This window comes from Peromyscus maniculatus, chromosome 20 (assembly GCF_049852395.1).
Source record: "Peromyscus maniculatus bairdii isolate BWxNUB_F1_BW_parent chromosome 20, HU_Pman_BW_mat_3.1, whole genome shotgun sequence".
Taxonomy (NCBI): domain Eukaryota; kingdom Metazoa; phylum Chordata; class Mammalia; order Rodentia; family Cricetidae; genus Peromyscus; species Peromyscus maniculatus.
This window is the reverse complement of record NC_134871.1, coordinates 58176310-58190584: the sequence shown is the minus strand read 5'-3', so window position 1 is coordinate 58190584 and position 14275 is coordinate 58176310. Positions and strand designations below refer to the sequence as shown.

The 14275-nt window shown below is 49.1% G+C and overlaps 1 protein-coding gene across 3 annotated transcripts in view; it reads left to right on the top strand.

Moving 5' to 3' along the window:
* The first annotated feature begins 444 nt into the window (after positions 1-444).
* The window catches only part of Brd1 (bromodomain containing 1), a 44917-nt gene continuing 31086 nt past the window's right edge, over positions 445-14275 (top strand). For all 3 annotated transcript variants that reach the window (XR_013046544.1, XM_076556526.1, XM_076556525.1), the window contains exons 1-2: positions 445-582; positions 3806-5186. Coding sequence is in view for 2 of the 3 variants with exons in the window: in XM_076556526.1 (XP_076412641.1) it covers positions 3820-5186 (1367 nt within the window). In the remaining variant the exon portion in view is untranslated. The remainder of the gene's footprint in view (positions 583-3805; positions 5187-14275) is intronic.

The following is a 14275-nucleotide window of genomic DNA, read 5'->3' as shown; positions in this document are numbered from 1 at the left end:
AACATCATCTGGTTACCCCCCTCCCCCCAACTCCTGCAGCAGTCCTTCACCCTTCAGGAGCCCCACCCTTCCGAGTCACCCCACTCTTGCAGCACTCCTCCTCCTCCTCCTCGGGATCCCCCACCCTAACTAACTCCCCGAGAGCCACCCTTCCTGGTCACCCCACTCCAGCGTTCGCGTCCCGCCCCGCCCCCTCATCCCGGCTTGGCGCGGCGCGCGTCATGGCGGCGGCGGGCGGGGCGCGTCTCGCACGCAGCGCGCCGGGCGGAGCGCTCGCCGCATTGTTTGCTTCGCTGGGGAGCGAGCAGCGCCTCGGCAGGCGTCCGAGCAGCTCCGAGTCCGCGTCCTCCGCCCGGCCGGGCCCCGAGCCGGCCTCAGCCGGCCGCGCCGGCGCCGCCGACCCCGCCCGAGCCGCGGCGCCCTGCGGGCCCGGAGCCGCCGACCGAGCGCGCCCCGGAGCCCGGCGGGGCTCGGCTGCGCGGCCGTTGGCGGAGGAGCCGCGGCGCCATTAGCGCCGCCTCGGCCGCGCCGGCCCCCGCGCCTGCCCGCCCGCCGGGCTCCCGCGGCCGCGGCGCCCCGAAGGTGAGTGTCTGGCGGCCGCTGCTCGCCGCCCGCTTCGCCGGCCGGGGCGGAGGTGCCGGCGCCATGTTTGGCGGCGGCGGCGGCGGCGGCTCCGCATTGTCCGCGGGCGGGGAGGCAGGCCGGAGAGTCGAGGCGGCGAGGCCCGGGAGGCCGTGAGGCCTGGCGGGCGCGGGGGCCCCCGGAGGAACTGAGAAGACCGGGCCGGCGTGGGCCGCCGGGAGCCGGCGCGGCCGGGGCCGGCGAGATCGGGGCCGGCGGCTTGCCGAAGAGGCCGGGTCGGGGAGGCGAGGCCGCGGCGGGATCGCCGAGGCGGAGGCCGCAGCCGGGTGGGGGCGGAGAGGGACACGGAGGCCGCGGCGGGGTCGGGGAGACAGAGGCGTAGAAGGAGGCCGCCGCGGCGCGGGAGGCGCGGCCAAGAGAATGGAGCCGGCGGCAGGGCTCAGGAGGCGGGGAAGCCGTCGGGCCGGGCGGGCTCTGGGCGTCCCGGCTGACTGAGCGGCCGGAGCAACATCGACGCCGGGCGTCGGACTGCGGAGGAGGCGGAAGGCCTGGGGTCTCCTCGCGGCGTCTGCCCACGTCCTCGCCCCGTAGCCTTGGCGGTGCGGAGCGGGTCGCATTATGTAACAGATAGGTCCGATCTATTTTGCCAAGACAGGAAACTCCCTTGAAGAGGGACGGGCTCGGAAGATTTCCTAAGTCGAGCGCGTCCTGGTATCTCCGGAGCAAGTGTGCGGCTCCGCCAAACTCCGTGGATGTGTGCAGGAAACGCTGAGAAACGAACGCGCGTGCGCGGCTTTCTTGGGCCTTTAGGAGAGAAGCAACTTTCTTGGGCACAATTTGCAGAAAACACAGCTCCTCTTCGTGCACGGCAGTTGTGACACACTTAAACACACCTAGGAAACCGCCCCCTTAACGGAGGACCATTCCCTTCACTCAGCTGCGACTGTTTTTAAGAGTTTCAATCATTTGGTAACATAGTTACAGAGTTGGATTTATTTACTGTCTTAACACCTGCTGGGTCTAGCAAAGTCTGAGTCTGTGTTCATTCCTTGAATGGTTACACCACCCTTAGAGGTGTGTCTCTTTCCTGCGTGCGCTTTTATAGTGAGGGGTAGAAGCTGGAAGAGTTTAAGAGGCTTGCCTACAAACACCGGGCAGGAAATGAACTGAGCTGATTTTGAGCGTGCAGTCTTTCCCTCTTTTTTGCCAGCAAAGCTTTTTAGCGTGTGTTTAGCACAGTTATTTCTGGAGAAGCATGCTTATTGCCTTTGCTGATCCCTCCATGGAAGTGCTTGTTGCTGCACAGAGCCGGAGGGTCAAAGTGCTGGGTATAGGAAAAAACGAGGAAGCAGATGAGATCGTTGGTCACCGTGCTGAGCAGTGCTGCTAAATGCCCTCTTTCCCCGGGTCACAATTACATTTTAAAATTACAGAGCGACTGTGGCCATTAAGCATTAGGTTCCGTTCTTGTAGAAAAGTGGTTTAAGGACCTTCAGTGCTCAGTAGAAGAATGTGGGATTTGAAGGACTGGTTACAGTACTTTACTGTATAAGAGAAAATTACATGTTTGCCTTTAATCTGGGAGCTATGGCTTCTGCTCTGCCTTGGCAGTGATTTGTGAAGTGTCCGTGGGTTCTCTCTGTGCACCGTGGTTCTTTCTGTGCAGGATATGATGTTGACAACTGCATGTGTACCTTATCTCACTAAGGGATGCTGCTGGAGGCCTAGGGCTGGCTAGGGTGGATTTGCTGGTAGCTCCCTGAGAATCCAGGGATGAGTAGGCACCTGGAGGCCCCACAGATGCAGGTGCATTGGGGTCTGGCTGACCACAGTGTCTTCTTGTTCCTGTTCCTAGGGAGATAGCATTTAATTTTCACACAAGTGTGGCTTTCTGCAGCCTGTAAGATCTATCTTAAAAATTGCATATAGGATTTGCAGAGATTTCTTTTTGGGACTTAAAATGTAAAGTCTGCTCTTTGAGGGCTTTTCTCAAAGACTGGTAAGATAACTGTGAGGTTGTGAATCCAGGCGTCCTCAAGAGCTCTGATTCTGGGCTATTCTGACATGTCAGCTTGGAATGTTTGCGAATCAACCTAACTTTGCTTCTTGTCAGTGAAGTGGGTTTGTTCAGAGGGAGCAGTTTGAGTGTCTCGGCCCTTGTTGCTCCATATGCTTGTCCTGCTTGACTGTGGTTCAGAATGGGCATGTCTGCTCATAAGGTACACAGACACCAAGTCACCTCAGGAAGACTAAAAGGAGTCCACTATAGTGAGGTGGGAATGTAGGCTGTTAGCACCTTGATTTTGTCCACACTGGAAATGAGCAAATCTCTGCATTGACGATTTCAGGCATGTGGGCCAGTGATAAGGACTCTGATTTGTTGGGGTGGGGAAACTCAGCAGGCTATTTGTGGTTTGAGGGAGCCCATCCTTTCTTTGGAGCAAGAGCTGAGCATTGTCAAGTATGTCAGGAAGAGAGCAGAGATCCCACACATCTTGTCCACAACTAGATAAGTTGACTTGAAGAGTGTGTGTCCCAGCACATAGCCAAATCGTAGCCTGACTGAAAGGGAAAGGCTGATGCTACTGCCCATGAGAGTTTCCAGGGTGGTCACTGTGTAGGCTCTGTGGAAGCTATGCTCAGGGTTCCCTTCTAAGTCCTGATGGGGCTGTGTTAGTGGAGACTAGGGACTACTCTATGCTGCTGAGTTATGGAGGCTTCTGGCCCCCAGAAGCGAGGTTCCAGGAGTACTCCGCTGGGCAGTAGTGGGAAAGAGAAAGGAGACCTAAAGGGTTGTTAAGGCTAGGTAGCCAGTGAGCATGCTTGCTTTGTGGCCACAGGTCATGGTCTCTGTGTTGTGAAGTCTGTCTGAAAAACAATCCTATCCTTGTGAGAAAGAGGCCATGGTCTCAATTCTGGAGGGTATGTTGCTGTTTTGTAGGTGACTTTTGGCTTGATCTAAAAAGGTGACTTGTGGGTGGTATGCACCTGTGCCCTAGCTATTCAGCAAGAACCCTGAGGGCTGCTGCCTCCTGCTGCCTCCTGCTGCCTCTGTGCCTGTCAGTACCTTTACCTGGGTGTGGTGAGGGGGTACTATTGGATGCTTATTGAAATGTCCTAGGAGAAGTTGTTTGGAAGTCTCAGAAGTATTTCTGAGACTGTTTTGTGGTTGTCTGAAGTCTTTTGTCATCCTGGAATTAACTTTTCTTTGATTTTATTTTAGGTAATCATTGCCAAATGAGGAGGAAAGGACGATGTCATCGAGGCTCTGCAGCGAGGCATCCTTCTTCCCCGTGCAGTATTAAACACTCCCCCACTCGAGAAACATTGACATACGCACAAGCTCAAAGGATGGTGGAGATAGAAATTGAAGGGCGTTTGCATCGGATCAGTATTTTTGATCCCTTGGAGATCATACTAGAAGATGACCTCACTGCTCAAGAAATGAGTGAATGCAACAGTAATAAAGAAAACAGTGAGAGGCCACCTGTTTGCTTAAGAACTAAGCGTCATAAAAACAACAGAGTCAAAAAGAAAAATGAAGCCCTCCCTAGCACCCATGGCACCCCAGCTTCAGCCAGTGCTCTTCCTGAGCCTAAGGTGCGGATTGTGGAGTATAGTCCTCCATCTGCACCCAGGAGGCCCCCTGTGTACTACAAGTTCATTGAGAAGTCAGCTGAGGAGCTGGACAATGAGGTGGAGTACGACATGGATGAGGAAGATTATGCCTGGTTAGAGATCATCAATGAGAAGCGGAAGGGTGACTGTGTCTCTGCTGTGTCACAGAATATGTTTGAGTTCCTGATGGATCGCTTTGAGAAGGAGTCGTATTGTGAGAACCAGAAGCAGGGTGAGCAGCAGTCCTTGATTGATGAGGATGCAGTTTGCTGCATCTGCATGGATGGGGAGTGTCAGAACAGCAATGTGATACTCTTTTGTGACATGTGTAACCTGGCTGTGCACCAGGAGTGCTACGGGGTGCCCTATATCCCTGAGGGCCAGTGGCTTTGCCGCCACTGCCTGCAGTCTCGGGCCCGCCCTGCGGATTGCGTGCTGTGCCCGAATAAGGGTGGTGCCTTCAAAAAGACAGACGATGACCGCTGGGGCCATGTGGTATGTGCCCTGTGGATCCCAGAGGTTGGCTTTGCCAACACCGTATTCATTGAGCCCATCGATGGTGTGAGGAACATACCTCCTGCTCGGTGGAAACTGACATGCTACCTCTGTAAGCAGAAAGGCGTGGGTGCCTGCATTCAGTGCCACAAAGCAAATTGCTACACAGCATTCCATGTGACATGTGCCCAGAAGGCTGGCTTGTACATGAAGATGGAGCCTGTGAAGGAGCTGACTGGAGGCAGCACCACGTTCTCTGTCAGAAAGACTGCTTACTGTGATGTCCACACACCTCCAGGCTGTACCAGGAGGCCTCTGAACATTTATGGAGATGTTGAAATGAAAAATGGTGTCTGTCGAAAAGAAAGTTCAGTCAAAACGGTCAGGTCTACGTCCAAGGTCAGGAAAAAAGCAAAAAAGGCTAAGAAAACACTGGCTGAGCCCTGTGCGGTTCTGCCGACCGTGTGTGCTCCGTATATTCCCCCTCAGAGGTAAGTGCGTCTGAGCTTTGGCTCAGGTGAGCCTGGACTGAAGGACTTGATGGAGAACACAGATTAAGGCCTGCAGGAAGTCCTGCCGTTTGTCTATTGTACCTCCTGATAGTCTTTCCTAAACCATGTCTCCATTCATTTGCTACTGTCCAGTGCCACAAAAATGTAAGAGAAGTTACAGATTGGGATAACTTAAAGTTCTTTGTGACTAGTTGGCCTTGAGTATAAAATAGACATGGTTATAGGAGCTACAGACACATTAGTATTCACTCAACCTTGGGTTTCTGGATTTCATAGCATCCTAGGTTTTGTTCCCATCTCTAATGCAGTTAAACTCCCTTGCCAACCGATTTTGGAACTTTGTAAAAAAGTTAAAGAAAAACATGTGGCTGGAAAAGTGAGCCACCATCCTCTGTAAGGTGCCCTCTGAGGTGAGGTTAGAGAGAGAGAGCTGCTATTAGCAGGGAGATGGTGGGCTTCCTGCTAGTCTTGGACTCACAGGGATCCTCTGCCTCCAGCTCCCAAGTTTGGGATCAAGGGTGCTCAGCATCACACCTGACTTCTTTCTTTTGCTGATGATGTCTTCAGTAGTGCAGATGTTGCCTATCTACAGAAGGGCTGCTGTGTGAAGGCCCACAGTCTGTGTTCCTGGTGGTAGGAGTCGGGTCCTGCTGTGCTCTTTTTCAAATCCCCCTCAATCTGCCTTGATCTGTCCTCAATCCTTGTGTCTTTTGAACTTACTCCTTGGCTTGCCTTTTTTGTTCCATTATTTAAAAAACAAACAAACAAACAAACAAAAAGCTATTCTTTTTCACATCATAGCACCCATTTGAGCTTCAGGGAGGTCATTTTCTGTGAAGGGTGTGGGTGTAATCTGGTCAGGTATGTAAAGGCCTGAGATGATGGCGCTCAGGTGAAGCCGACAGCTGCTTATGTGGGTATTAGTGACAGACTGCTCTGTAAAAACACGAAGTTGGCAAACAGGTGGACTTGCAGGATGTCTTTATTGCTAAAGGGCTGAGGCTGCCTTGAACACAGTGAACATTAGTTTTTTTTTTTTTAATGTCTGGTTTGAAGAAGTTGCCAGTTCTTACTAGCTTGTGCATATACAGTGGAGGTGGGTGCCACTGCGCCATAGTGAGCTTTCTGCCTGGGTTGGGAGCACAGTTTTAACACAGAGTTTAACATGGTTTTGTAAATGCTGTGTTACCTATACCTCCTTCTTACAGTCAGTGAGTCAAGAATGAAGAGAGCATGCATAACTCCTTGCTCAGACAAGACCCCTGTGTGAACCAGCATGCCTGTGTCTGTAAAATTTTCAGCCTGACTTAAAAGGTAGCCTCACTGGGATTTCCACCCCCAAGGCAGAAAGGATAGGGTTATAGTAAGAGCTTCTGCTCAAGAATCGTGAAGAAGTTTAGTTTTACGAAAACTGAAGTAAATGGAAAGAGCAGTCAGTACTTCTCCGGCCAGCGCCAGATATACCTGTTCTAGGTGATGGGTGCAGTCCTGTACCCTGTCCTGTGGTTCCTGATGTTCAGGTTTCGGAACATGAGAGCTGCCAGATGGGTGGGACTGTTGGAAGGAGGATCAGCAGGTGAGAACAAAGGCTCTCTGGCCTTCTGTGGCCAGAACCATTGAGGAGAGAACTGGATGCTTTACATACTGCAGGGTCTGTTGTAGAGTCCCGCAGGGAAGAGGTGCAGCCTGGCTCATGTACCTCTCTCCAGACAAGGTCTTATCTGTGTGCCAGGATCACCTGGGACTTAGTGAGCACACTGCGTTGGCTTCACACTTGTGAGTCTCTTGCTGCAATCTGTTAAGTGCTGACCATGTCCTGTCCTGTCTTGTCTTACTTTGTTTAGTCCTGTTTTGTTTTGTTTTGAGACGGATCTCACTGTGTAGCTCAGGCAGGTCTCAGACCCACAGCCTCAGCCTCTTAAATAATGTAATTAGAGGCATAAGGTAGCATGCCTGGCTGCTGCTTTAAGAGTTGTCCATCTATGTGTATGAGTGTTTTGACTGCATGTATGTATGTGTGTGCACCATGTGTATGCCTGGTTCCTGTCAAAGTTGGAAGAGGGCTTCAGATCCTCTGAAACTGAAGTTATGGGTGGTTTTTGTGAGTCACCATGTGGGGTGCTAGGAATTGAACCCACATCCTTTGCAAGAGAAACAAGTGCCTTTAACCACATTTTCTCCACTCCCCCCTTTTTTTCTTTACTTAATTTAGGAACAAACTTAAGTCAGCTTTGAATAGAGATGAAGAGTGTACCTGAACCAGATGTTTGTACTGTTGAACTAGAGTCTGTACTGCCCCAGTCTCCAGGATATTCTGCTCTCTTTGATGCCCTCAGTCTGCTGGTTACAAGGGACTGGACCTACCTTTGGGGTGGGGGGATATGAAGGGCAGAGCCTGTGCACAGCCTGGGCTCTAGTTGGAGGCAGAGGCTGCTGCTTTTCAAAGTTTAGTCTTGTCAACTAGAGTGTCATGTGACATTCCAGGCTAGTTCAGCAGGAGGCAGGTCTCACTGGAAGAGGAAGGGACAAGGACCCATCCAAGCAGTTACTTGAGGAGAACTTTAAAAAAGTGTATCTTGAGCATTTATTCATGTTTTTATTATTTAGCATTTGTAAAGCATAAAGATTACTTTTTATTTGTTAAGCCATGAACTTTGGAGGTCAGATGCCGCTATTCCTGGATTGACCTTTGTTTAGGAACTTCTGTGAATCTCTGGGTGGACACCTCCTTGACTTTCTGTGAATCTCTGGGTGGACACCTCCTTGGCACTGGCTGTAACCAGTATACATGGGCAGTGCTGGGTTCACATGTTCGTGTACACCTTGAATCCCAACCCTTGGGACATGGAGACAGGAAGATCTCTGAGTTCAAGCTAGCCTGCTCTACATAGTGAGCTCCGGGACAGCCAGGATTACGTCGAGGGACCCTGTCTCCAAAAGGGAAAAAGTTTTGAAGAACATATGTATTTAAGTGGGGAAGGTTGCAGAGGGAAGTCTGAGACTTTGTTTTTCTAGGAAAAGCATTTCCGTGTGTGTTTAGTCCTTCTCTGTGCTCTTCTGATGGAATTTGTTGCCACCTTGCTCATCCCCCTTCAGTCTGTTTCACAGAGGAGGGACGAGAAGGGCATGGGAGGGTGGTGCTTGAGTCTCCGTGGAGTCCTGGCTGTGCAGGGCCATACCTTTTATTTCCAGGAGAGAGCCACCTGCCTCTGCTTACTGAGTGCTTGGGATTAAAGGTGTGCCACTACACCGGCCTTTTTTTTTTTTTTTTTTTTTTTTTTTTTTTTGAGATGGTCTTACTATGTAGCCTTGGCTGAGCTGGAGCTCGCTGTGTAGATTAGACTAGCCTTAAACTCACTGAGATCCACCAGCCTCTACTTTCTGAGCACTGGAACTAAAGGTATGTAGCAGTATGCCTGGCTGAGTTACCAGTTTTGAAAATGAGTGCATATGAAAATGCTGTGTATTCAGTATAAACTACACTTTGAATTTTGCCCTTTCTGGGTTAGCAGTATGGATCATACACTCTGAACATGCTGGGCAGTGCACTGATGTGAGCCACAGCTTCCAGTGAGCTGCACAAAGAGGATGACTGAGAACACTTGGTGAGGAGCTGGGTTGTTTAACTAGGCTGTTTGATAGGATAGATGCAAGAAATGAACTTTTGACTTGTTGTATGAGGTTATCAGCATGTAGCCCCATCATGTCTAAGAGCATCTGTATTTGATAAACATTTCCATCTGCCACAGGTTGGCTCCATCCCTCCCAGGCGGAAGCCCTGCCCTGCATCTACTGAGAGCAATGTAGAGATGTTTGCTGTGGTGGGAGGGCCCTGGAAAGCAGGCAGATGCAGCTACAGTAGTGATGCTGGGGAAGAAGCATTAAAACAACCATCTGAAAAGTATAAAATAACATACTATGGTGTGGAAGGCAGGGAGCCCATCCTCATACCTGGCAAGTGGAAAGAGCCAAATTAGTTGGGGGATCATCAGCAGCATGCCTTCTAATGTGTTACGTTAGCTTGCCCTTGTAAAGCTGTATCATTATTGACCTGAAATCTGTGTATACAGGCCACCCATCTTACTGACTCTTCCCACCATCAGGACACCTTTCCCTAGTGGGCCTGGGTCTTCTGTCCTGGGCACTCAGCAGAGGGGGCATCTCCAGTGTGGTTGATTTCCTCCTCTTAATTACCATCATAGTTACTTTGCCAGAGGTAGAGGTAGATATTTATTTTAGAAGTTTATTGCTGGGGCAGGTTGTTCCTGCAGTCTCACTGCTGCTGCTGCCCAGTATGAGTCCACTTAAAGCTAACAGTGGGATGGACTTGGTGCCAGGGCTGCCCAGGGTCCCTTCCCTTGGGACCCTGAGGTCAGAGGAGACCCAAGTTTGGCTGTTTTAAATTTTCAAAATGAAAAAAAAAAAGGGGGGGGGGACAACAAAAAAAGACCCTCATTTATTCAACCAGTTACTTATTGCTAGTGTTCTGCTGTGAACTGTGTACGCCTTTATACATGGATTGTGAAGACTTACACACATGCCCATACATGGTCAGGTGCCCTTCAGGACATAGGTTTTAAGTTGTGCTTTTGCAGTGGGGAAGGGCACCAACATGTCCCAAGTCCTGTACATCCCCCATCTTCTAGGGATAACCTCAGATGCCTGGCTGTTGCTCAGACTCTATGTTTCCCGTTCCATGCCCCTAACCCAGTCTGCCTCACAGTGATCCGGCCCTGTGAGTTATAGGGATGACCATTCTGATAGCTGTTTTGTTCTGAGGTGTCAGGTCATTGGGCCAAAAGGGAGGGTAAGGGGCCAGAGAGCCTGGGGGTAGACAGGCCAGGCACTGGTGGTGCCCTGTAGACACAGGGCTGGGTTTATCTGTACGGAAATCCATTCCAGCGGCTGCTGTAACTGTCTTCAGCCTTCCTGGGTTTGGATGTTTTCAGTCTTTGTCTTTTGTGATACCCAGAAGAATGAGTTTGTCTGGTGTTTCCTTCTGGCTCACTCAAGTTGTGCCTGAATATGGAATAAGTCTTCCTCCTGTAGTTGTCTAGAGTTTCTTAACCTTCCTAGTGCTGCCATCCTTTAATACAGTTTCTCGTGTTGTGGTGACCCCCTCCCCCATAACATTATTTTTGTTGCTACTTTATAACTGTAATTTTGCTACTGTTATAAATGTAATGCATATATTTTTGGAAATAGAGGTTTGCCAAAGGGGTTGCTGCCCATAGGTTGAGAGCCACTGATTTAGAGGTTACCTGTTCTCTATGGGGGATTATAGTATTGCTGAGTTTTTTGTTTGAGACAGAGACTCACAGTTGACCAGGCTGGCTAGAACTCAGAGATCTACCTGTCTCTGCCTCCCCCTAATTGTTGGGATTAAAGGCATGTGCCGCCATGCCCAGCTGTTGTTGGTCTTTTTACTGTGCTGTTTGTGAGGGTGTTATTTCCTGGTGTCTATCTGACGTCTGTGGCAAGACGTGAAAACAGTTCTAGACTGAGGGTTGTTTCTGCTTGGCCAGTCTTTGCTCTGATGGTTAGAATAAGTGTTCATCCTCAGGTCACCTGGTGCTTTCCTGCTCCATGGTGCTTCTTCTGTTCCCCTGCCTTTGTGCTGGCTGTCAGTTACCTGAGCAGACTGGCAAGTTACCCAACATGTAGGACATGGGCATTGGGAGGGAGGAGCCCTGGAGGGTCTCACTATCTCATGGGATGTGAGTGGTTGACCATTTGATAGCATTTATAATAAAATTGGCCTCTGCCACAGTTGAGCTGTCACCTCTGAGATCTTGGCTCCTGGTCATTTCCTTGTGGTGAGTGTCTTGTTATAGGCAGCCAGTGAGGATGCCCAACTTGCCAGCTCTCTCTTGGTGACTGTAACTGTTGTGGTCTTGGCAGTTCCAGGCTTCATGTGGCCATCTGTTGACCAGAGGGTGTGTGTGTGCGTGCGCTCTATGCCTAAAGGTAAATTCTAGGCTTTTGAGTCCTTGGAGGAGAAAACTAAGGCTTTAAAATACTTTTTCCCCATGATTTACTAACTCTACTTATTGATACTCTAAGGTGAGAGACTCTTGCTAACCTGACCGTGGAGCTGTCCTGAACATGAGTGGAGTTCATTTTAAAGACTTAGGATGTGTGGGAAGTGTTGGGTAAGAATGGAGGCTGGTTTCACAAATTGCACTCTCCAGAAATGACTTGTGTGAAGCATTTTCAGAGATTATGGATCTGTGCGCGTGTATAGGTACAAGTAATGTCATTTTCCCACTTCATGATTGCCTAGGAAATTTTAAATAAGGAAAAAACCAGAGACTAACATAATTTGAATTATCAAGTGTAGCTGAGTACCACAGGGTCAACTTTGGAGCTCTGCAGTCCCTGGTCCTGTTTTCTTTCTTTCTTTTTTTGAAACAGGCTTTCTTTGTGTAGTTTTGGTGCCTGTCCTGGATCTCGCTCTGTAGACCAGGCTGGCCTCGAACTCACAGAGATCTGCCTGGCTCTGCCTCCTGAGTGCTGGGATTAAAGGTGTGTGCCACCACTGCCCGGCTGACTTCCACTTTAGATCTAGGATTTTTCTAGCTAAAAGTGGGCAAAACCTAGTCCTCCAAAGGTTAGAGTATGTGAGTCACTCGCCACCTTCTCTTTGCAAGCATCTCTTCAGACTTTTCAACAAAAATGGTTCAATTAATTTTTTTCTTGCATTTTGTTTTTGCTTTTTGTTTATTAGCTGTATTCAGGAAGGCTGGAGAAACTTGAGTGTACTCTCGCCAACATTTAAATTTTTAAATAGAATACAGTATCAACAAGCTCACAAAACAGATGTGTGGTTAATAAGTTACTCTGGAGTAAACAGTCTTGTAACTGGCTTGTGTTACATGAGACTTTCTTATTGAACCCCTGCACAGCCCCCTCCATCGTCAGGGACTGAGTGCTCTCTGCCTTGTAGGGCTGGCTTCAGGAGCTTTCCCCTAGATAACCCTGCTTTACTTGTGCCTTTGACATAATACCTGTGTCAGTTTTTAGTTACAAAAACTAAATAGACAAGATGGTGCTTTATAAAGGAAAGTTTTTGAAATCACAGCTTAAGGAGCTGGAAGTACAAGATTGGGTATCACATCAATTTATTCTCTGGCTGAATCACATCAGAGCAATGGCATTATGACAGGAGCATGTGTGGGAAGTAGAAACGACATGGTAAAATAGGAAGCCAGAGCAGTCAGCCTTTGGTCTTCTTATTGGGTACCAGTATCACCAGAGATGTGGGACAAATTATTAGATCCAGACTGGAGTAGCAGCTCTCTTTCCTTTTAGGAGTTCCTTTGGTCACTTGTACTTGTAGATTCCTGTGTGCTGTGGGTCTCATGCCTGGCTTGTGTTGGTGGCCTGTCAGTGGTGTGGCTTGACCTGTTCTTCTTCCTTGTGCTTTCTCTGAATTAGTAGTTGGCCTGGGAGTTTAGTGAGTGTGGGATGGAGCAGTAGACATGCTTGCTTTGGCTTGTCTGCTTCTGGGGGCTTACAGTATTGTGCCTGTTGTTCTTCTCTTTCTCCAAGGCACATGGTTGCTCACTAGAGGTAATTCAGACTCTGCATATGGTGTTTGGATACATACCTGTAGGGCACATTTAAAATGTATTTTTATGTATTTGTAAACAGTCTTGTTTATAGCTTTCAAGCTGTTCACATTTTTCCAAGTTCTTGCACTAAAGAAAGCCCCCCCCTTCCCCCAAAGTTTCTTTGTGAAACAGCCCTGGCTGTCCTGGAACTTAACCCTGTAGACCAGGCAGGCTGGCCTCAAACTCAGAGATCCACTGGCCTCTGCCTCTCGAGTGCTGGGATTAAAGGCTTGGTGCCACCACTGCCTGGCTTTTTGTCTGTCTGTCTGTTTGTTTGTTTATTTATTTATTTAATGTAATTGGAAGCTTTCTTTATTAAAGCAAATTGCTAATCAGCATTTCTTTGGGGTTTTAAATTGTTAAAAAAAAAAAAATCTGGTATCTGAGCCGGGTGGTGGTGGTGCACGCCTTTAATCCCAGCACTTGGGAGGCGCAGGCAGGTAAGTTCCAGGATAGCAAGGGCTACACAGAGAAACCCTGTCTTGAAAAACAAAACCAAAACAAACACAAAAAATCTTGTATCTGTACTGTCTCATGTGATGATTAAAATAACCCTACATGTAGTGTTAATCATCTGTTTCCATGTTAAAGCCCTCTGTCCTTTACATGTTGTTGGGATTTATATAGTTTACTGTACAGGTGTGTAGTCAGAAGTGGTGAAAACAAAGTTATGCTATACCAGGCATGGCTGACCTATGGACATAGTTTCTTGTGGGACTTTGGTACATCCTCAGGTGTCTCTCACTTGCTTACTGCCTTCATCTGAGTGTCTTTTGGTGGATTTGTCATTGGAGATCCGCTTCATGGCCTTGGTGCCAGACCCACACATACTGAACATGCGGAGCCACAGAGGGCGGTGCATTTAGCAGAGCTCTCCAGGAGGCTGGCAGGCTCAAGATTTGCAGCGTTCTCAAGAGCAAGCCAGCCTTGCAGAACTGGTTTCCACCCAGTGGTGGTGGTCCTTGATTGTTCTGTAAAACTTAGGTTTGATTCTTTTAAAAAAGAAGAAAATGTGAACTTAGAAATTTTTACTGAAGGAGTACCTTACAGCTTTTGTAGTTTGGTAGTGTTGAAATGGTGGGTTTTGGTGGAGTTTGTTTCAGTGTCTTTGTGAGGCACACTGAGCTCTTCTTCAGTGGTGTGGGAAAAAGGAGCAGAGGCGCTCCCTCTCTGACAGCCTTTAAAGGCTGGGTGGTTTAGCCGCCCTTCTGCAGAGGTTTTCCAGCTTTTCACTGAAGATGGTTGTCATGTATTAAGAACAGACTGTGTTGTCAGCCTGAGCTGGTGGGCTGCTCTGCTTCATGTTGTTCTGCTTCAGGGTTGAGTGGGACCAGGGCCAGTAGTGCCACCTGTGAGAGCAACTGACTTCAGAGTCCATCAGCATCTCAGCTGACAGTGATCGACACTGGTCTGTCTGTGTGTAGATAGTACACCACACAGGATCAAAGGTTTTCA